At 40.0% G+C, this 23,823-nt stretch overlaps 2 protein-coding genes across 2 annotated transcripts in view; one reads left to right on the top strand and one right to left on the bottom strand.

The window, feature by feature from the left end:
* Positions 1–23,823, bottom strand: part of LOC149155049 (uncharacterized) — a 235,731-nt gene that overhangs the window by 71,343 nt on the left and 140,565 nt on the right. The gene's annotated exons all lie outside the window — the stretch shown is intronic.
* LOC149155050 (uncharacterized) lies at positions 15,088–22,040 on the top strand. Its single transcript, XM_089439410.1, has 3 exons — positions 15,088–17,377; positions 17,538–17,890; positions 21,954–22,040. Exons 1-3 carry the CDS (start codon positions 15,577–15,579, stop codon positions 22,038–22,040), a joined length of 2,241 nt encoding a protein of 746 aa, XP_089295536.1. The 5' UTR covers positions 15,088–15,576.

Genomic DNA, 23,823 nt, shown 5'->3' with positions numbered 1-23,823 from the left:
CTTCACATCCATTTGGTGGATCTTCCAACCCATCTCTGCTGCAATCGATATAATGGAGCGAATACATGTATACCGAGCTGCAGGAGCGAAGGTCTCCTCATAGTTAACTCCCTCTACCTGTGAGAACCCTCTCGCCACAAATCGAGCCTTGAACTTCTCGATGTTGTCATCTGCAGTATGCTTTATCTTGTAGAGCCATCTGGAAGTAACAACTGATTTACCTTCAGGCCTCGGCACCACCTCCCAAACATCATTCTTCATAATACAAGAATACTCCTCCATCATGGCCTCTCTCCAAACCTGTTGGTTGGCTGCCTCCTCATAACTATAAGGCTCGGAGTCAACAATGCTTGTTACTAATGCCATGTAACTACAGAACCGCTCAGGTGGTTTACTCTCTCTAACTGTCTCTTTGGCCCAGCAACTGATGTTGCCTCGCACAAGGTATCTTGAAGCCAATTGGGCTTCCTCTTCCCTGACCATACTTCTCCCATCGGAGTGAAAGAATCATCATCATCATCAGAAGCCTGAACTCCTGAAAGCCTGCCAACTAACCTCATCCCTGAATCTGTGCCTATAGATGCTGAAGTACTGTGCGAATTGTCCACTAGTGGACCACCCTGTGAACTGCTTTGTAGACAACCCTGTATGATGCCCGAAAAACCACCCACCTGACACTGAGAGCCATTGCTCACTGATGGACCTGACATTGTAATCAATGTACCTCCTAATCCCTGACCACTTGATCCCTGTGACTGACTCAACAGCTCCTGAGGGACTGGTGACTCTGGATACTCTAACTCCCGTGACCTCCTGAAAGCTCTCTAGTCCTTGAACTTCACATCCCGCCTGACAACCACTTTCTTCTATGCAGGAATATAAATCCGATAAGCTTTCGAGGTCTCGCTATAAACCACAAAGATGCCCTTGTCTGCAGTGGGCTCTAGCTTGGTCTTGTTCTCCTTGGGGACATAGGAATATGTAACGCACCCAAAGATACGAAAGTGCCCAACATCAGGCTTCTTCACAGAAAAAGCCTCCTCCGGAGTCACATTCCCCAAGGCACGATGTAAATTGTTGTTCTACAAGTACACAGCAGTGTTGTAGGCCTCTGCCCACAAAAATAAAGGTAACCCCTGATCATGAAGCATGGCTTTGGCAGCCCCTACAATGGATCTATTTTTTCTCTCCACAACCCCATTCTGCTGGGGGTTGTAAGGAACTATGAACTCCCTTCTAATGCCTGCCTCAGCATAAAAATCAACAAACTCACCAAGGGTATACTCCTCTCCATTGTTCGGCCTGAGGACCTTGATCTTCCTACCTCTCTGGGTCTCCACAAGAGCTTTGAACTCTTGAAACCACTTGAAGACCTCACTCTTGATCTTCAAGAAATAAATCCAGATCTTCCTGGAGTGGTCATCAATGAATAAAACATAGTACTCATAGCCACTCAAGGATACATGAGACATCCAACCACTCACATCGGTATGAATCAAGTCAAGGATCTCGATCGCTCTGTTGTCACTGTTGGGAAAAGGGGATCTGGCAAACTTCCCCATAGCACATCCTCTGCATATATTAAGGTGATCTGAACTAAAATCTAGCACGCCAGTGGTGATCTCTCACAATGTACTGAAGGCCCCATGATACATGTGCCCCATCCAGCAGTTCCAAATCTCACAGAACTCTGAACTGCTAGATCTGTTGTCGGTCCTGTCTTGGGTGCTACTACTCAATGCCATCAGGGGTTGGAATGAGAACTTGTACACCTTGGCATGGCGCACACCAATCACTCTAGTTGAAGAAGTTAGAGTTCCCCTAGGATATATAAGCACCTGCCCTCTGCTGAACAACACATCATATCCTCTGTCCTCAAGTGCTTAGACGGATATCAAGTTCTTCTTTACTCCAGGTACATATAGAACATCTGCCACTTTCAAGGTAGCTTTGGGTCCCCTATCAAATGTCAATGTCCCCACGCCGACTGCTCTAACAATGTTGTCATCACCAAGTACTACCTCCATATCAGTATCATCCTCTGAAAGCTCTGAGAAGTACTCTCTGAGTCCTGTCATGTGGCGGGAAGCGCCACTGTCAATATACCAAATGCTAGAAGATGCTCTGCTAGTAACGGGGAATGCACACTCCCTCTAAACCTGTATGGCAGGTGATCCTGCACTAGTGGTTTCACAAGCTATGAACCCAAACTCCCGATCAAAGCTCTCTGAGAAGCTTTCTATCTCTGCAAAAGCTGTCATGGGTTTGTCTCTCCCTTTCTTGTTCTTCTTCTCCGGACACCCAACAGCATAGTGTCCCAACCTTTGACAATTCCAACATTTGACTTTGGAATAGTCCTTCTCCTTGTTCTGCTGCTTGCCTTTGCCTTTGCCTTTGCCTCCACTATTGGAAGTTTGCTTCTTTGCTCTGCCCTTCTTGCCTCTTGCTAACAATGCCACATTGTCATCCTCCTCCACCTGTTTGGCTGCCCCAAGATGGTTCTTTCTGATTTCATTTTGAATGCAATCATCCCACAACCTCTCCCAATCAGGAAGGTTTTCCCGTTCAACAACTCCATCCACAAAATTCTCCCAAGTCTTGGGAAGACCATTCAAAGCAATCCTCACCAACCTAGTGGGTGCAATGATCTCACCTACGGCTGCCATCTCATCTCTCACTGAAGTGATCTTTGTGAGGTATGTTGTAGCACTGTCAGTCTTTGCCATTTTAGTGGCCTTCAGTTTCTCCTTTAGGACCATTTTTCTGTTTTCATTTGAGCTCTGGTAAACACTGGTCAAGGCTTTCCACATTTCATGTGCATAAGTCTTTCCTCTCACATGAGGAATGGCATGATCTTTGACTCCTCCAGAATCAATCTTTTTGCCTTAGCATTCTTTTTGTTGAACTCTGCCAATTTTACAGGGTCAACAGATACTGCTACTAGGTTCTGTGTGGTATTTACCATAATGCCCCAAACTTCTGCTTCCTCAAAGATGCTCTGGATTCTCTCCTTCCATGCATTGTATTTGTTCTGCCCATCCAACCTATCTTCAACTCTCAAACCCAAAAACATGTTTCACTGTTCTAGAAAATTGAAATTTTCAAATATGTGGTAAAGGTTTATGTTTTTTGTGTAAAAATCAGCTTGCTATAATTTTCACTTTGTTGTCCCAAACTGCACTTTTCAACCAACCAAGCTCTGATACCATAAAGAATTTCAACCCCCACTCCGGTTATCAGTTTTCCTTATCACTCCATCCATTTAGTTTTAAATCCAAGCATGATAAAATTTCTAAAATCTGGAAATGACAATATTTTCTGAAAACACAAATTTAGAGATTTCAGAACTGCTGAAATTGCAGAAATAAAACACAGCGAAATTATGACAGCCACATACAGAAAATAACACAGTGATTTTTAGTCAATGTGACCCTGGAAAAACCGCCTACAACTCTTGGGGAAAACCAGTATGAGAGCTCTTCTTTATTTCTGAAAATGCTTTTACAGAGAAACTGAAATACACAGTAAAAATCCTAGCAACCACAAATTACAACTTATCTCGATTTTGGTTCTTGAACTCTGCCTCGGAAATCATGCCAATCACAAAACAACCAAAACAGAAATTTTTCCAGCAATAAAACAATATTAAATGTTGTATAGCATGCCTCGAAATTTGTGCCCTTGCTGTTGTCCCTCTTCCTCGATTTTTGTGTCTTTCACCTGCTGTATGGTTTTGCCTTGGGGTGCATGCCAATAAATGTTGCTGCCCAGATTTGTTGTAATGTCTTCTTGCTACTCTCCTTCACTTCCTCACTGCTCAGAAATTTTCTCCTTGCTCTCTCTTCTCTTTCTCCCAAATGCTCATGAAAGAATGAATTGATCTTTTTTTCTTTTCTTTTCCTTTTACTCTCTAAATGACCTTTTGGGTTACCCTAAGCTCTAATGGTTGAGATTCATTTAGATCTAGGGATGAGAATAAATGTGTATTTAATTCTCACTTTTTTTTTTTAACTCACCCACTTAAATAAAAACCCACTTAGCCTTTTATTTCCATAGTCACTTTTTCAATTTATAATTCTTCATTGACTTTAATAAAGTCACCTTTAAATTAAAATGTAACTTTACCACTTATAAAGTCACTTTTAAATTAGAATGTAACTTTACCACTTATAAAGTCACTTTTAAATTAAATTGGCTTTACCACTTATAAAGCCACTTTAGGAGAAAAGTACAAATAAATTTGGACATTCTTCCCTAAGCCAAAGATCAAAGCCTTAGGGAACCACTTGTCCTCTGGTACCTAAATTTTAACAATTTCCACCATTCTCCACGTAGCGTTGGGGTTCCACATTGGGATGTTCTCCAATTTATCTATAAATTGAGCCATTGGGCTCCTATTATATCAATCTTTAGACGAGCTATTGTGCTTGAGGAAACTCTGCAAACAATTGTACTCAATTATTTTATGCAAATAAGGAAAGACTTTGGGGGTTCAATGTGGTTTGGTGTTCTCCTTCCATGGTTGTGAGGTAACATTGTTTTGAATATTGGTGATTAATGCTTCTACATTGGTTTTAATCTTGATTAGCTTCACTTGCCTTCTATTTGGATTAATTTATGTAAGTTTTCTTGCACCAATTTTTGGATTTAAGGACCACTCTAGTTTTGGGAGCGCTAGTGGGTTTTTGGTTGAACCCCTAGTCCCCCTCTTCATTGTGCAATTAAATCCCTTGTGAATGCTAATGCTTTTCTTGAGTGTCTAGAAATCTAACATTGTTTGAAACAAGTTTGAGCGTGGGTTAAGTCTTTGGTTGGATGAATCCACTCTCAAGAAGCAAAGGTGGAAGGACCCATACCAAGTAATTTCCACAGGGCTCATCCAACGATTAAGAAGGGAGTTTCCTTACCTTAGTTTCGCTAAAGACATCACTTTAAATTCTATTTCATCAAATCTCATTCGCTTTTCTTGACTATCTAGCTTTGGGAGCTTGTAGAAAGGCTTAGCCTTTCTTTGCTTGCGCAAGAGAGAAAATCCTTTCTTTCTCTTGTTGCATGCAATTGTTTTATAGTGTACATTACTTGTGATAAATTGTGATGTGATTTTGTTTTGTTTTTCCTCATGTCTTGTGCAGATTTGAAGGAGTGAAAGGGTTGTTCTAAATTCACTTGAAGGAGTTTTGTAGGTGAAGATTGGAAGACCAAGGAGATCTCACTAAACTCTCTCATCTATCAAGCACCTTCTTCATAACCTTTCTTCTTTCTTCACCTCTTGCGCAAGAGTTCCTCTTGGAGACTAAGAAATCGAGCCATAAAATTTGTACCTTCTTGAGGAAAGCGAGTCCTCTCATTGAAGACCCCTCATTGTACTATTGTCATAATAAGCATTTGTACTTTCTTTTCTTGTTTTATCGATAATCCTTGAGGAAGAGTGTTTGCTTGTTGAAGCTAGTTGTAAACTCTCCTCAAGGTTAAGTTCCCTCATTCTCTATTTGGAGGACCTCTTATCTAATAATAAGTAAAGTTTCTTTGACGGAGCTTGAGGATTATCCTCTTGGCATCCCAACCGTTTCTCTCTTGGGAGAGGATTCTTTGCATGGTGTGGATTTGAGTTTTGTTTCCTTTCTTTCAAAGTAAGATCAAGCTTTCTAGTTTCTAGCATTTCCATTTCTTTTATGCTCATAGCACTTCATTTCAAATCATTCACATGCCTTGATCTCATGCACATGCCATGTTGATTTTGGGTAGCATCGGATGTGCTCTAGCTCTAAAATTCTGTGGAGAGGCTAGAACACATGAGATCTCCAAGACCCAGAAATCATTTGGAGAAATTCCACCCGGATGATGAGTTATTAAAATAATTAATATTTTTAATGGGTTCCGAAGTCTAAATTTAGGAAAATAAAAATATTAAAGGGTATTAATAAGAATATGCGTGAGAAACTTCTAAGTGACGAGGATCAAGTCTGTTCTAATCTTAGCCGTTGATTAGGGACTTAATCTCGGCCGTTGATTCATCAACAGGAAAAGTATAAGAGGAGGCTTGAGGGTCAGTTGGAGAGACACCAAGTGATCAGTCAATTCGATTTTTCTGGGGCGAGGTTTGCTGAGAAAATCGAATAGGTGATCTGAGTTGCAGTGAGAGGGGCAGTAGCAGAGAGTTGGATCGGAAGGGAGTTCTAAGCCAACGAGTACCAGGTAGAGAGGCAGCAGTAGCATCAGAGAGGCAGCGCAGAGGCCTACGCAGCCCAGGAAGGGGCTCACACAAAGCTGACGCAGGCCAAGAGGGTTCTTGCAGTGGCAGTGCGCGACAATCATTGGAAGTTCGAGATTTTGTTGGGAGTTCGATGTTTTAAGTCAGGGGGAATGAAGTTGAAGCTCCTCAAAGAAAATCAATCCAGCAAAGAAGTGACATAGTCTTCCATAGGCAAGACGCTGGCCCACACAGAGCAGATTGTGCTAGGATTTTCGCAGTGCTTGTTGCAGTCATCCATTCAGTGGATCAATTGTGACTTAGAGAATGAGGTAAACCCTCGTATGTATTTCTTGTGGACGATATTTCTCTGAAAGGTTAGCCGGTGTGAGAGGCAACTTGTTGTACTCAAATTATGCTCGCTTAATAATACAAACCCTCCATATGCTACACCGGTTTTCCTACCTTGGGTTTTTCCAAGGACGTTTGTCAAAAAATAACGGTGTCCCTTATGTGTTTGTCTCATATCTATTTCAGTTTATGATCTGTATGTCAGTGTAGTCTGCAGTATTGTTTTTCATCACTGTTTAAAAACTAAATAACTTGTTGAATGTAATAACAAGTAGGAGATGATAAACTAGTGATTGCAGTAGGATTTATGATGTGTATATTCAGAATTTTTCACATGCTATCAGAGCATTGCAGATCATAAGACACTTAAGACATCAGCCAGGAGATCTAATGAATTTGCTGCAGAGAAGCAGTTGTCCTGAGTGACAGTGTTGTTTTAGAGGCAAAGGAGCAGCTAAAGGAGTGACACAGAGCCAGAGAAGTGATGCAGAGGCTCACGCAGTGCCTGCGTCAGCATTTCGAGCCTATAGAGGGTGACGCAGTACCGGAGAGGAGCTCACGCAATGACTGCGTCAGCTCTATGGGCCAGTGTAGAGCCTGAGAGGCTCAAATCAATCAGTTGTCGGGACTTGACGAGCAGAGCAGATTCAATCGTTGGGGCTGGTGGGACGTTGTTGTTGTTGGTGCAGAACAATGTCTCTGGAGACAAAGCCGAGGTAGAGGGAGTCACTGCCTTGACAAATTTCTAGCCAAAGAAATCTAGATTCGGGTTGCAGCAGCAAAGGAGGATTGGAGAGGAGTGATTCGACATTTGGCTAGAGGATTTCCGTGAAGGAAATCAAGACTCAGAGGGAGTATAGAGCAGCTTGTTCCTTAGAGGATTTCTAGCGCCAAATAAATCTAAACCTGAGTCTTGCTGGGGCAGCAACAAGAGAGGGAGAAGAGAACCTATTCTACACTTGTTTAAGCAGAAATGGCAGTCAATGGACTGAGAGATCAAGACAGATTGGATGGAGCATCCAATTTTGTCATCTAGAAGGCCAGGATCCTAATAATCCTAGACAAACATCGCATGAAGGACTATGCCTTGAAAGTAGTTGTTGTTCCTGTCGATGTTGATCCGCTACAAAAGTACGAGGAGGCCCAGGCAAAGGATAAATGCATGATTCTAGACGGGGTCAAAGGTCATGTGGTCCCACACATTGACGAGAAGGACACAGCAAGGGAGATGTGGGAAACGTTGACCACCTTGTACCAGGGGACTTCCGTTCAACGAAAGATGTTATTGGAGAATCAGCTGAGACAGTACCAGATGCAAAAAGGAGAAGAGATCGATCCCTTCCTTCTCAGGTTGCAAGGGATTCGAGACCAGTTGACTTTTGTGGGGTCTACACCAGATCCTGAGTTCATGGTCAGGACTTCCCTGAATGCAGTCACCGAAGACTGGGAGACATTTGTCCAGAGTATCTTGGGCAGAGCTTCTCTCCCCAATTGCGAGGAAATGTGGGCAGCTCTTCAACAGGAAGAGATCAGGAGGTTGACCAAGGCAAGAAGTAGCGGCAAACGAGTCTGGGTCAAGAAGGACGAGGAGGAGGATGCAGCGCTCGCATTATCGGGACAGCAAGGGTAGCAAAAGAGGAAGAAAAGGGATATAACCAAGGTCAAATGCTTTAGGTGTGGTGAACTAGGACATTTTGCCACTTAGTGCCCCCGTAAGAAGGGCAAGGAAGAGGCTTCTGACTCGAAGGTTGCTCCAAAAAAGGCTGACAAGGAGGATGATGATGAGAAGTGTGCCATGAGTGCTCATACACCTATAGAGAAGAGGTCAGGCGACATAGAGTTGTAGACGAGAGGACTACAAGGGGGCAGGATCCTTGAGGTGCCCAAACTCTTGGATCACATATGGCTACGGGAGCCCTTAATGACAGTACCAAAATGACGGGTGTCGGTTGGTGCGAGGTGTGATGGAGCCACAATGGCAAAGCTAGAGTGCCAAAGTCTGAAGCAACACAATGGATGTTGTAGCAGTGCAATAGGTTCAGAGTAGATTGCAGCAGCATAATAGCAACAAAGGGTCAGCACAGATTAGCAACAGAGGTAGCTTCATCATCACGAGGCATCCATACTGACCAGCATGTCATTTTTTGGGTGAAGTTTCAGTTATTTACTTCTTAGTAATTGAGTTGCAGTGCTGCGGTTAACAGTGGCAATTTTATGGACAACATGATGCAGCATTTTGAGAGGGAGCTACAGTACAAATGTAGCAGTGACAGTGGCAGAGTCATGGGCAGCAGTACATGATGTAGCAGTGCAGTGGATGAAGGGAAGCAGGCCAAGCATCAACAGCACAGAGGACCAATGCAGTGGATCATTGTAATACTTCTATTGAGAAGTATTGCTAGAGCACATTCCTCGCTAAGAGAGAGTGTTTATTTTGGGTAGCATCAGATGTGCTCTAGCTCAGAAATTTTGTGGAGGGGCTAGAACACATGAGATCTCCAAGACCCAGAAATCGTTTGGAGAAATTCCACTTGGATGATGAGTTATTAAAATAATTAATATTTTTAATGGGTTCTTAAATCTAAACTTAGGAAAATAAAAATATTAACGGGTATTAATAAGAATATGGGTGAGAAACTTCTAAGTGACGAGGATCAAGTCTGTTTTAATCTTAGTCGTTGGTTAGGGACTTAATCTCAATCGTTGATTCATCAACAGGAAAAGTATAAGAGGAGGCTTGAGGGTCAATTAGAGAGACACCAAGTGATCAATCAATTCAATTTTTCTGGGATGAGGTTTGCTAAGAAAGTCGAATAGGTGATCTGAGTTGCAATGAGAGGGGCAGTACTAGAGATTTGGATCGGAAGGGAGTTTCGAGCTAACGAGTACCAGGCAGAGAGGCAGCAGTAGCATCAGAGAGGCACCGCAGAGGCCTACGCAACCCAGGAAGGGGCTCACGCAGAGCTGACGCAGGCCAAGAGGGTTCTTGCAGTGGCAGTGCAAGATAATCGTCGGAAGTTCAAGATTTTGCTGGGAGTTCGATGTTCTGAGCCGGGAGGGTTGAAGTCGAAGATCCTGAGAGCAAATCGATCCAGCAGAGAAGTGATGCAGTCTCCCAGAGGCAAGATGTTGGCCCACACAGAGCAAATTATGCTGGGATTTTCACAGTGCTTGCCAGAGTCAGCCATTCAGTGGATCAGTTGTGACTTAGAGAACAAGGTAAACCCTCGTATGTATTTCTTGCTGCCGATATTTCTCTGAAAGGTTAGCCGGTGTGAGAGGCAACCTATTGTACTTAGATTATGCTTGCTTAATAATACAAACCCTCTATATGCTGCACCGGTTTTCCCGCATTGGGGTTTTCCAGGGATGTTTGTCCAAAAATTACGGTGTCCCTTGTGTGTTTGTCTCGTATCTATTTCAGTGTATTATCTGTATGTCAATGTAGTCTGTAGTAGTGCTTTTGTTAATTTTAGACAACAATGGTATGTTCTATGCTTAAGAGCAATTTACTTCAATTTCTTTAATATCAATGTCCAATTTACTAATCACATCAGCATGATAGTAAAATGCAGATAGAACATAAACATAAACAATAGAAGACAAGCCAAGACAAAAGGACACAAGATGTGGCACCAGCCAGGGACAAACCCCAATGTGGGGAACCCTTGATCAATTCTTCTTATGTTCTTCAATAGTTCAATAGAGGGAGAGATAGTACAAATTACAAATCTGATAAATTATGACAGCAGCAAGAAGCCCTGACCAAAAAAGTCAACGTTGGTCAAACAGGGCAGAATTCTTCCTCTAAACAGCTCGATCAAACCCAGTCAACTTCGGCCTCCAACAACAAGCCCAATCAGCGCAAAACAATTCGATAAAGTTCAGTCAAAGGCTGGTCAACAAAAGTCAAACTGCAGCCAACCCTAGGGTAGTCAATGTTGGTCAAATCAGAGGTCAGATCACCTCAATTTCAGTGCCCAAATCTGCAGCATGCCAAGGAGAAGATACCTCACCCAATCTGCAGTCAAAAGGAAGTTAACACTGGTCAACGCAGCCCAAAATACAACCTCTGAAATTCGGTCAACACTGGTCAACGCAGTCAAACAATCAAATAGAAAAATGTCCTCCTTCCTTCACACATGTGAGAGATAGTTGCCCATATTAGCGTACCCAATCAAGTGAGGACAGAGGGATATGTGAAGATGAGATGATGATAAAATGACTTGAGGTCTCTTCCTTTTATATCCAACGTTGAGGATGAGTTGGGGGTTTGAATGCATGTTTTGCTTGCTAGGCAACCTTGACAATTTGTTCATAATACAAATAAATTCATATCTTCATTTTTACATGTCGGAATCGGAGGATCTTTTGATACACCTCTCGGAGAGAAGTATCCAAAAAAAATATCAGTTGTCATAAATAAGATGACCCATGTGGAGTTTGGCCCTAGTTGCCAATTTTAACAGTTTTTCATCATTGTTTATAAATTAAATAACTTGTTGAATGTAATAACAAGGAGGAGAAGATAAACCAGTGATTGCAGTAGGATTTCTGATGTGTAGTTTCAGAAATTTTCACATGCCATAGATTTAGCAATTCACACTCTTACTCGGGATAGTTTAGTGATTCTATTTCTCACTTTACATTGTTCATTTGAGCATTTTAGATCTGATTTTTTGCAGCTGATATAATTTATTTAGCTGCTGATATATATGTCCTCTCATGTGACTATTTCATCGTTTTCATGCAAGGTCATTTTCACATGCTAATATTGTTCCATATTGATGTAAACTTGGTGATTTTATCATCTAATTTTCAGCTACCCCTTAACATCATTTGAGTTTAGTTTCCATTGTTTATGCAAGTATTTTATTGCCTTAATTGTGATTGAACATATTTAATTGAACTATTTTGAAGCACTTCATATTTGGGAGCACTATCTCTACTTGCAAGACACTCTAATCATTTTCATCTCCATTGCACTTCTAAAATTAACCTCCAAGAATAAGCTTGGTTGATAGACTTTGTAGGAAAATCTTCCTTAAATTTCATTCAATTTCCCAAGATTTGAGTTTCGATGAAAGTTAAAAATGCATGACCTCACAGTTCTCTTTTGTGGCTTAGTCCCCTTATAGGAACTGTTGACCACTACGTGTCAACTACCCTATAGCAGTGCACATTTTAGCAAAGGAATTCCTTCATGTTTGAGCAATCAAATATCCAGGATTCATTAGTCATCAATCTATCTGAGTTATAAACCCATTCTGCAATGTTTGTAATGTAAATGATTCCAGTAAGACCATATACGTATCTAACAACCTAGGTAAGCCTATTATGTTGGCGATGATTTTCATCCTAGGAGGTTTTTCGTCTCACTGGTTCATTTGTGTTTCTAAACATGGATGGTCGGCAGAGTTTTTTCCCTCTAGCCTCACCCCAAAGCTAGGGTGGAATTTATCGTCAAGGTCTTAGGTGAGTCCTAGTGTTCTAGTCGAGTCTTTTGTAAAAGTGATTTGGGAATAATTTATGTTAATTGACTAAATTGTTTTGTTACAAATCACTTGGTCTACTAGATCATATTGGTCGCAAAATTGGGTAAATTATTAAGGGTCTATGTCTAAAGGTGTTTTCCCCTATGAAGGGTTGACTTAATTATAATATCTTGATGTAAAAAATATTTTGGTGCATGATCCCTCATATTTAAACACCATGGCCTAAATATTTAAGGGTGGAATAAATTATTAATACCCTTTAGTATCAATTAATTAATTTTTCTGGCCAAAACAAATTAAATTCAAGCCAGAAAATTAATTGATTTTTATTTTTGGTTTTCCAACAAGAAAGTGGTTAAATAATTAGCCGGAATTTGGTCAGAAAATAAAAATGAGAGAAAAATAAATTCTCTCCAAGTGAAAAATATTAAAAAAGTGAATGTGCACTTTTCAAGAAGGAAATCTCCACAAATCAAGAAAGAAAATATTTATGGCCTAGAAAAAAGGAATTAATTCCCAGAAAAATCGATTTTTTAATGAAAATCAAATTCATGGTCCAAGTTGGTTAAGAAAATGGGGGTTTTCGAGAAGAAAATGTCAGAAAAAAATATTTTTGAGACCAAGATAAAACGCAATATCAAGGAATTCGAATTTTTTCTCAAGCAATCAACGGTGGAGATCATTTTGACATGGATCAAGCATTTAATGGTGCACCTTCATGGAACTAGCCGTTATTCACTTGGAAGCCTCTAGAGTTCTCATTTTTTCTATATAAGGAAGCATAAGCTCCTCATTGTATCATCTCTTGATGTTGTGCTCTGGCTTTTGGTCTTGAATCTTTCTCTATTTTGCAATAATAATACACAAGTCTTTGGGGTGAAAAATTGTGGCTTTTCTCTTATGGATATGGTAATGAGTTCTTGAGCTTAATTTCCTACTCATAATTTTATTTGTTACTTCATTTGCTTACATAGAATTACTAGTGTATAGCTATCTTACACTGGTAGTTAGATCTAGAAAATATTTTAGGATTGGAAGTGGCTAGTGTGCTTTTGTTTAAGTTGCTAGAATTTTCTTCCATTATATTTTTCATGTCTCATCTGAAGCTAACAAAATATCTCTGAGGTGTGTAGAGAATATTCAGTTGAAACAGATCTCAAGCGTAAGGGGATGCTTTTGCTTAAGTTAACCAACTCTTGAGTGATTAAGTAGGAGAGTCCACTCCATTTTACCTAAAGGATTTATCTATCAAATTTATTGCAGGGTTTCTGGGCTTAGGCTTTGAGAAAATCTTTCATTTTATTTACTTATTTGAATCAAAGAGCGATTAATGAAAATATATGTTTTTTTTTAGAGCTGGGATTTATATATAATGTAAATAAATTTTCTTTGTAAATAATTTTAAATTTAGTTTTTCTTTTTCTTTTTCTTTTATATAAGTTTTAAATTTTAAACTTTTTAGGCTTTTTTTGTCTTTTCTAAACAAAACCAAAAAAAAAAAGGAAAAAAGGAAAATTATTAAGTTCCTTTTCTATTGAGTGTTAACTGAAAAAACATGGTATTTAAAAAGTTAGCACTATGACAAACTTTGTATGTAATTGTTTATAACCTCAATCATCCATAGTCTTTTTTGTATGTATATTTCGTGGTTGTCCTTTGCAGGGTTTGAAGAAATTTGAAGGAATACAGCTAGGGTCCAAAGCCTAACATTGCAGCTGCAGTCACCATAGGACTATTCTAGCCTCATTCAAAGGGGTGATCCCACAACGTTTTCAAGACCAGGAGGATTTTGGAGAAGCCGTTAGTTTGGAGATTTTCTCTCATTGGATTTGTGGCACGATAATTTTAATTTGCATGTTTTATGAGGTCCATAACTTGATTCTTTGTTTTGCCTTCCATATCTTTATCAATATTTTGTTGACATTATGATACAAGTATTGTCCTTGATGGCAACTCACTCAGATGACAGTTCACAGTGCAGCAACAAAGGATTACAGATCAGACTCCAAAGAATGAAGAAAGAGAGGTATACGCAGGTTCACTTTGTCCAAGAAGCATATACACGCGGGTTAACAGAACAAAAGGAGCGTATAACGTATACACGCACTTTCACAGGAGGAAAAGCACGTACATGTTGGAAAACCAAGTTTTTGGTCCGAGGTATTTGGTCCAAGGTATTTTGATCCAAGGTATTGGTCCAAGGTATTGACCCTAGGCATTTTGTCCAAGGTATTGGTCCAAAGTAGTTTTGGTCCAAGGTCTTGAGAAAGGCCAAAGAGTATATAAGGAGGAGAAGATCATTAGGCCATGAATGCAAGTTGAATATCTTATGAAGTATGCAGGTTATGCGCTTATGGTCTTTTGCTTGATCTAAACTAAGGATGAACCTTAGCGGTTGATAAGGAATAAGATCTAATGATGGATCGAGATCTTAAGGCCTGAAATGAATTATCATTATGTGGTTTGACCATGTATAGTCTAGATATAAATTACTGATGCATGTTTTACTTTATAAATGTTATGATCTGGGTATGGCTGATGTCTGGAATAGCTACAAAGTTATGAGTTAATATTTGTAGATCTGTACGCTAGTTCGCTTTGGTAAAAACACGTATACACACTGGTTCGGCTCATCAGAGTAGCGTATACATTATGAAATATGATATTTGAATTTGCAATTGGTTCTAGTGGTTGTTGCAGAGTTTTGGGTTATGCTCTGTGTTCTGGAAACTGTGTTTTGATGACAGTATTCTGAATGTTCAGATTGGTTGATTGTGATTTGCTTCAATGATGATGGGCCTTCAGTGATTCAGTTGTGGGCAGTGTTTTACGAAACGGCCGTACCGAAACGGAAACGGTCGTTTCGTTCCGTTTCATTAAAAAAATTTCTGACCCGGCCTTTGACCCGGCTCGGCTGGCCGAGTCAGCTATGACTCGGCCGAGTCAGCCAATGACTCGGCCGGGTCATAGCTGACCCGGTCAACCCGGCCGGGTCCCGTCAAAAAACGGCCGTTTCGTTCAAGACCGGTTGGGCAGCGTATTAACCAAAAATTAAACACTTTTTTGCTGATTTTTGGCTGAGTTAGTTAGGGTTTGTGGACATGAAAAGGTTATTGTGATTTGTTAAATGCATTTGGGGTCCATTTCCCCCTCCCAAACTCTATTTAAGACAGCCAAATGCTCTCATTTCACTCACAGCAGTCTTATGCATTTGAGTGAGTCTCTTCTTTGAGAGTTAGTGAGCAGTTCTTGAGCTTGTTTTGGAGCAGCAGTGAGGAGTCTTGGAGGAGCATTGTAGCTGGAGTGAGGAGCTTCTTGGGCAGCCATTTGGAGCAGCATTGAGGAGCTGATTTTTGGAGCAAGTTTGAGGAGGCAGTTTGTGCCTGGAGGTATTTTTTTCCACCTCTATAAATCTGTTTTTACTTATTAAATTTTAGGTGCATATCAAGATAGCTTAGAGAGTGTTTTTAGTCAAATAAATGAACATTGAATCAATTTTTATTTTTTTTTTCATTTTCAGATTGTTTTCCTAGTCAAAAAATGGCACCTAGAGCAAAAGATGCTGCTTGGGCATATGTTGAAATGGTTGATGATGAGATGTGTTGCAAGTTTTGCCATAGGAAAATTAAGTCAGGTCCTGGGGGGATTCATAGGCTGAAACAACACTTGGCAGGGATTAAAGGCAATATTACTGCATGTAAATCTGAGGAAATTGGGGAGATTAGAAAGACTTTGTTGGAAAGCTTTGAAAAATTTCAAGAAGAAAAGACTAGGCAAAAAGAGATACAGGCTGAAATTGGGAGGAAGAGGGAGATACAAAGAATGATGGCTGCCAACCCCCACTATGAGTTTGAGGGTTCTTCCTCTATCCCTCAAACTGATGCATCAAACCCTTTCCGTTATGTTCCTCCCTCTTTTGCTTCTGTTCAAGATAAGGGAAAGGGTAGAATGAAGGGTGATGGGACTATCAAAAGTTTTTTCACTCACTCAGGCTCCTCTCCATCAGATGCACATGGTCCTGAAGTTAGTAAAGGTCTTTCTCAGCCCACTTTAGATGACCATTGGAAGAAAGAATTGAGGGAGACTGCTTGTGACTACATAGCTAGATGGTGGTATGATGCTGATATCCCCTTTAATGCTGCTCGTTCACCATATTATGAGCCTATGTTTGAGGCCATACATGCTGCTGGAAAAGGCTTCAAAGGCCCTACTATGCAAGAGCTAAGGGGGTTTCGTTTGCAGAAAGAAATTACATCAATTAATGAGTATTTGCAAGATTTCAAGGAATCATGGGCAAGAACAGGGTGTACCATCATGTCAGATGGATGGACTGATCAAAGAAACCGTACCATCATAAACTTTCTTGTCTTCTGCCCACAGGGAACCATGTTTTTAAAATCAGTTGATGCATCTGATAAGGTAAAAGATGGCCACTTGTTGTTTCAGCTATTGGATGAGGTTATTCAGGGTGTGGGGGTGGCTAATGTTGTTCAAATCATCACAGACAATGCCTCTAACTATGTTCTTGCTTGTAGACTGTTAGAGGAAAAACACAAGACCATCTTTTGGACCCCATGCGCTGCACATTGCATAGACCTCATGCTTGAGGATATTGGGAAATTAGATTGGGTCAGAAACACTGTAGATAATGCCAAAAGCATAACAAAATTTATCTACAATCATACACTGGTTTTGAGTCTCATGAGGAAACACACTGGAGGCAAGGATATTATTAGGCCTGCCATCACTAGATTTGCTACACATTTTTTGACATTGCAATCTATGCTTTCCCAACATAGAAACTTGCAAAAGATGTTTTCCAGTGATGATTGGAATAAAAGCAGTTGGTCTAACAAACCAGAAGGCAGAGAATTGAGAAGGAAAGTCCATGATGAAACTTTTTGGAGAAAGGCAACAGAGATTGTGAAGGTTGCTGAGCCACTAGTTAAGGTGTTGCGGTTGGTGGATGGGGAAAGGTTGGCTATGGGCTTCATTTATGAGGTTATGGATCAAGCAAAGGAGCAAATAAAGGCAGCATACAAGGATAGAGTGGCAAAGTATGGGCCCATTTGGGCAATCATTGATGAAAGATGGAACAATCAACTCCATCGCCCTATACATGCAGCTGGGTATTTTTTGAACCCACGGTATCATTATAAAGCTAAGGAGTCAGGAGCTTTGAGGGGGGAGGTCAGAGATGGACTGGTTGATTGCATTGAGCGCATGGTCCCATCGGAGTCTGATCAGCTACTGATACATCAGCAGGTCACATCCTTCAGCAATGCAACAGGTACCTTTGGGAAGAACCTAGCAAAGATTGCAAGAGAAGCAGATGAGCCAGGTAAACAAAAATTTCAATTTTCAATTTCTTAATGGTTTTACTATTTTTATTAAAGTTTGTTAAATCATTTATAATTTGAAAGTTAGATATAATTTGTAATTTTGTTGAGCTTCAGCCTTCATCTAACTCATAATTCATTACACTCCTATGTTTTTTGCAGCACAATGGTGGGAGGCCTTTGGTGGCCAGTGCCCTGAATTGCAAAGGTTTGCAATTCGTATTTTGAGTCAAACTTGCAGTGCATCTGGGTGTGAGCGCAATTGGTCTGTCTTTGAGAGGATTCACACAAAGAAGAGAAACCGTTTGGAGCAAAAACGGTTGAATGATCTAGTTTTTGTCCAATACAACCTTCGGCTCAGACGGAACCAATTGCTGAACAAAAGACCTGATTCAGATCCCATTGTGTTGGAAGACATTGATCCAACATCAGATTGGGTAGTGGAGAGTCGTCTACCAGAGTTTGATCCTGATGAGGATCTCGATGAAATTGATGTTGGAGATCCACTGCAGCGTGTTCAGTTGAATGCAGATCCCAATCCACCAGCCTCAGTCTCACAGCCAGCTAGTAGGACTCCAGTTGTAGGTGCTTCGCCTTCCTCTGCTCAGCCACGATAGAAGCGCAGCCGCATTTGTACTCTATCTCAGCTTGCATCTGCTGCACAGCCTAGTGGTACTGGTACTGGCACCACTTCTACAGTTGCAGTTGGAGACGATGATGATGAGGAGGAGCCATGGGGCCCCTTGTCTGACTCTGATGATGATGATCCAGAGATTGGTCGAGATGATCTTGGCTCCTCTGGCAGTAGCCAGTAGCTACTAGCCTCCTTGGCTATTTGTATTTTGTTTTGACTCTTGAGTCTTTGATCATGTATGACAGACTACAGTTGACTATGTATTTACTATTGCCATTGGGTACACCGTACCATTTTGATATAATGGATTGGTTCATGAGCCTACTTTGATCATATGTTGTCTTCCATGTATATTATAATGTTGTGTGTTTGGAAACTTGAATGAAAATCTTTAAAATTATGTTTAAAATATTTAAAATTATGTTTTTTTATAAAAAAAATAAATATTTAATGTATTTTTTACAACGACCGAGTCATTGAAATCGAGCCGGCCGAGTCATTGCCGTTTCCGAGTCCGAGTCCGAGTCGATCCTCGGCCGAGTCCGAATCCGAGTCCGTTTTGTAAAACACTGGTTGTGGGTGATTCAGAGATTGATGATTGAGTTTCAATGATTGGTTAATGCAGATGTATTTGATGGTTGTATTGCAGTGGTGATTGATTTTGAGCTTCAATGTTGTTGATGGGTCCAATATGAAAATTGGATGAAACGTGGCCTTCAGATTGTGGTGTTGTGTTCCAAGAGTATCCAGTGTGAAAATTTATGAAACGTGGTCCTTGGAGGAAGAAAGAAGGTCGTAACCTTCTATAGGTCGGCGCCTACGTACTAGTAAACATATTGGCTAGTACAAGAGTTAGAGGGTTGTAGCTCCCTTCTAGTAGAAGCTGGAGAACGAGAAAAGGTTGTAGCCTTCTGCAGGTGGGTGCCTGTGTACTGGTATGAATCTGCACCAGTACAAGATTGTAAACAAGTTTTTCTTATATTAAAAGAAGACAGCAGCAAGTGGTTTTTGTCCCGCATTGGGTTTCCACCTTAAATCTTAGTGTTCATGTGTGTTTCTTATGTGTGATGGTTTGTTCTGTTATTACTGCACCTGGTTACTGTTTATATGGTTAATGAAGTACTGATGCACTGATTAAAGATCAACATATGATGAATTAATTGAATCATAAGTTTGTTGGATATACGTTGGTTGCCTTAAATATAGTTGCGTGTACACACGAGTTACCTTCATTGAAGTAGCGTATATAAATCAGAATATGGAAATGAAAAAGTTATAGATTGTAATACTGATTCACCCCCCCCCCCCTCTTAGTATTATTTCCAACAATTGGTATCAAAGCAGGTCCTTCAGAAGAAGCTTGATCGCTTGAAGGAAGATCCATCAAGATGAATAATCATGAAAGCATGGGATCCATCAGACCGCCAATCTTCGATGGAAGCAACTTTATTTATTGGAAAATAAGAACCACAGCCTATCTACAATCTCTTGGAACAGATGTCTGGGAAATTGTGGAAGGAGGATATAACTTTCCAACAGTAATTCCTACAGACACGGCAGGTAAAAAGCAATATGAAACCAATGCCAAAGCTGTCACTATTTTATTGGGAAGTTTGTCAAAGTCATGCAGCTCAAATCAGCTCAAAATCAGAGTTTGTCAAAGTCATGCAGCTCAAATCAGCTGTCACTATTTTGCTTGATCTGAACTAAGGATGAACCTTAGCGGTTGATGAGGGATAAGATCTAATGATGGATCGAGATCTTAAGGCCTGAAATGAATTATCATTATGTGGTTTGACCATGTATAGTCTAGATTTGAATTACTGATGCATGTTTTATTCTATAAATGTTATGATCTGGGTATGACTGATGTCTGGAATAGCTACAAAGTTATGAGTTAATATTTGCAGATCTGTACGTTGGTTCGCTTTGGTAAAAGCGCGTATACACGCTGGTTCGGCTCATTAGAGTAGCGTATACATTATGAAATATGATATTTGAATTTGCAGTTGGTTCTAGTGGTTGTTGCAGAGTTCTAGGTTATGCTCTGTGTTATGGTGACTGTGTTATGGTGACTGTGTTTTGATGACAGTATTTTGAATGTTCAGATTGGTTGATTGTGATTTGCTTCAGTGATGATGGGCCTTCAGTGATTCAGTTGTGGGTGATTCAGAGATTGATGATTGAGTTTCAATGATTGGTTAATGCAGATGTATTTGATGGTTGTATTGCAGTGGTGATTGATTTTGAGCTTCAATGTTGTTGATGGGTCCAGTATGAAAATTGGATGAAATGTGGCCTTCAGATTGTGGTGTTATGTTCCAGGAGTATCTGGTATGAAAATTTATGAAACGTGGTCCCTGGAGGAAGAAAGAAGGTCGTAACCTTCTGTAGGTTGGCGCCTATGTACTAGTAAACATATCGGCTAATACAAGAGCTAGGGGGTTGTAGCTCCCTTCCAGTAGAAGCTGGAGAACGAGAGAAGATTGTAGCCTTCTGCGGGTGAGTGCCTGCGCACTGATATGAGTATGCACCAGTACAAGATTGTAAACAGGTTTTTCTTATATTAAAAGAAGATAGCAACTGGTGATTTTTGTCCCGCATTGGGTTTCCACCTTAAATCTTGGTGTTCATGTGTGTTTCTTATGTGTGATGGTTTGTTCTGTTATTACTGCACCTGATTACTGTTTATATGGTTAATGAAGTACTGATGCACTGATTAAAGATCAACATATGATGAATTAACTGAATCATAAGTTTGCTGGATATACATTGGTTGCCTTAAATACAGTTGCATGTACACGCGAGTTACCTTCATTGAAGTGGCGTATATAAATCAGAATATGGAAATGAAAAAGTTATAAATTGTAATACTAATTCACCCCCCTCTCAGTGTTATTTCCAACGTATTTTTCAGTGAAATTTTGAAGACTGTCAAACATTTTTCTGAAAGAGAACGTCTAGGGTTTTTTTTGTATATATTTGTTTTTCAGGTTGGACAATTTTTAGAAGTTTTCAGCCCCTAAAAACCCTAGATGTCTAGGGTTTTAGGGCCATTGTTTGCATTATAAGGAGGCCGTAGAAGATTTGAGGCCAATTTGGCCCTGCCGCAGTCATCATTTGCTGCCATAGCCTTAGACACAGGCCTTGGAGGGCCAATAAAATTTCACTGCAACTAATCATTAATGTCAATCTCCTTTGTTGCAGCCTCAAGCAAAATTTTAGCAGGGTTTTAGTTCGTTGTTTCGGGCTAAGGATTTATCCCTCTCAAATCTGATATCTCGGAAGCCTTTTTCAGCCTAGCCGCAAAGGCATTTGGGGTCTTTTCATTCATTGATTGTTTTCAGAACTAATTGCATATCCTTTCTTGCCTCTTAGAGGATTTGATCACAGGTTTTGATAAGGGTTTGTCCCTTTGTGCATTTCACTTGTTACTATTTCATAAGGGTAAGCCACAGGCCTAGGAGGCCTCATCCCTCAAAGTTGTGAGCTGTGAGTGGGCTGAAAATACCATTCATGTCTGAATCATATTTCTTTTAAGGGCTGTCACAGTGAAAATTTAATATTAAAAGGCTTGGAATAATTAAAATCAATCATAACTCACAAAATAATAATAATAATAATAATAATAATAAATTTTTCTTCCCTTTCTGTGGACCCTTGTGGACTGATACATCAAAGTCGTGGACCTGTCATAAGTTCTGGTGCAAGCATTTATTTCTGAAATATATCCTTGTGTTTTATGCTTTGACATTTGATAGCTTGATGAGTGCTGGTTGCAGAATTGCTTATCATTTTTGCAAGGTATTACAGGGAGTATTTGTCTTCTTCATGTTCTTCTAGCTTAGATACTAGCTTTTCTCTTCCTCTGCTGTCCAAGGTAAATAATATCATTACAAAGGGGGTTTTTGGCACTTGTTTTGTTTGGCAAATTGTTGTTGCAGGATCTGCCCACAGTGACTCATTGCAGACTATCATATTATCTCAGATCTGAAGCAGTGTACACAGTGGGTAAATGCACAAGGATTTAGCAATTATAAGTCTCTAAAGCATTAATCTGTCACACATAGCAATCATAAGAATCATTACAAGTGTGTTGTAACTCTTTTTCCTTGCATTTCAGTGATTGATCTTGACTGAAAAGTGGACTGATTGTGGCTACAGGTGACTGATCTAAGCTGTAGAGGACTGATCTTAGTTGATCAGTAAGCTACAATAGACTTCTATGTCTTGACTATAGTATCTCTAAGGTCTGGTGCATATCGCTCATCTTTCTGGTTTCTAATTGCTGGTCTGTTTGAGGACTTTAACTCTTGGATTTACTTAGCTAGATCTGATTGCTAGGTACTGCTCACTTAACTACCTTTAGTCAGTTGTTCTTGCATTTTACTTACATCTCACTTGCCCCTAATTGCTATTTCATAAGGTGAAGAGCATTCTAAAACAGGTGGCGTAGGTAAAGGTATATGTTGTGACAGTGTTTCATTAATCTATTTGTGGAAAGGGCCTTGCAATCCTGTGTTTCATACTTATAAATCTGTTTGAAATTCAATTACATTGCTCACATTAAAATGTTTATCCACTTAATTGAAGGAACCTAATCCTTCTTCTTGCATATTGCTCTTGACTGACAGTGGGTTGTAGCAACTGATATTTCTTTTTTTAGAGTGGTATATTTAAAATCTGGTGCTCTCTTTCATCACTAGCATTCACTGATTTGTCTTCCTATTTTCTAGCATCCACATTTGGCAACTTGAAGAATGACCATTAGTGTTGGATTGCTGTCAGGTTTTTGGAAAGTCTTCTTAGATCTGCATTGAATAGCTAGGCCTACTGTTGGGTTGCTTCTTGCATAGAACATTGTTATCAATTTCATCAAATCTTGAGTTACTTGTGCTTACATCGTTTTGTGCCTCACTGCCTCCTAAGTATTATTTCATAAGGTGAAGATTGCTATAAACAAGTAACTTAACTAAAACTACAAGATATTGTGGTAATTCTTTGATCTATCATTAAAACAATAAATTTGGTTATAAGTGTTCTTGTTTAAGGCAGCCTAACATAGCTTCCTATCTCATTGGTGATATTTCATAGTTTATTTGCAGGTTGTGTCTTGCTCATATATCAGTCTCATATTTTGCTAACTTTTCCTTGCAGCATTGCTTACTTGGTAGCTTGAGATATCATATATTGTTGTGCAAGCACTTTTAAATTTATTTGAGCATTGTATCTAGGCACTGGTCTCTTATGGTTTCATCTTAAATGTCATTATTCTAACTGAAGCTATCTATCTCACATTGCTCAATTTAATAACTTGCCCTCTAATCTTAATTCAAGCTACCTAGAGAAGTAATTGTCTTACCTCTGATCTCCTAGAACTTGTTGATCCAACAAGTTTTCCCCTCATTATCACCTTTAGGGACTACCCCCCTTAGCTTATCTAGGAGAGAGCTTAAACGGAGTGAGTAGGGAATAGGTGACAGCCCCTACTCTGAGGGTTGTGCCTTAAAGATTATACCTTGCGGGGTTAGAAACTTTTCCCGCACTTAGGTGTACATCTTAGGCGACAACAGGAATGAAGGCATGCAGGTTGTATTGAAGAACTAGGGGAGTATCATTAATGAGGCCTTAGCCTTCTCATCCTAGCCTTCTTGCAACCACCTCTAGTCCTTACCAAGTTGAAGAAGTTGAGAGGAAGAATGACCCTAGAATAGGCATTAACTAAAATAAACCAAGAACACCTTAGCACACAAGCACCATACAATTTTGGATGGTTCTTCTTGCATGCATTTGAATTTTGCATCTTTTATTGAA

The sequence above is a fragment of the Pinus tabuliformis genome, chromosome 9, assembly GCF_031772625.1.
Source record: "Pinus tabuliformis cultivar Carrire ecotype Pingquan chromosome 9, CPIR1, whole genome shotgun sequence".
In the NCBI taxonomy this organism is placed as follows: Eukaryota; Viridiplantae; Streptophyta; class Pinopsida; order Pinales; family Pinaceae; genus Pinus; species Pinus tabuliformis.
Note: the sequence above shows the minus strand (reverse complement) of the source record. Positions and strands in the feature narration are given on the sequence as shown.

Excerpts from the sequence above, each read along its gene's own strand:
- LOC149155050 (XM_089439410.1), top strand. The coding sequence starts at position 15,577 with ATGGCACCTAGAGCAAAAGATGCTGCTTGGGCATATGTTGAAATGGTT. Across the intron at positions 17,378-17,537 it reads AAGAGAAGCAGATGAGCCAG|CACAATGGTGGGAGGCCTTT; the intron begins GTAAACAAAAAT and ends TGTTTTTTGCAG. Across the intron at positions 17,891-21,953 it reads TTGGAGATCCACTGCAGCGT|GATCTGCCCACAGTGACTCA; the intron begins GTTCAGTTGAAT and ends TTGTTGTTGCAG.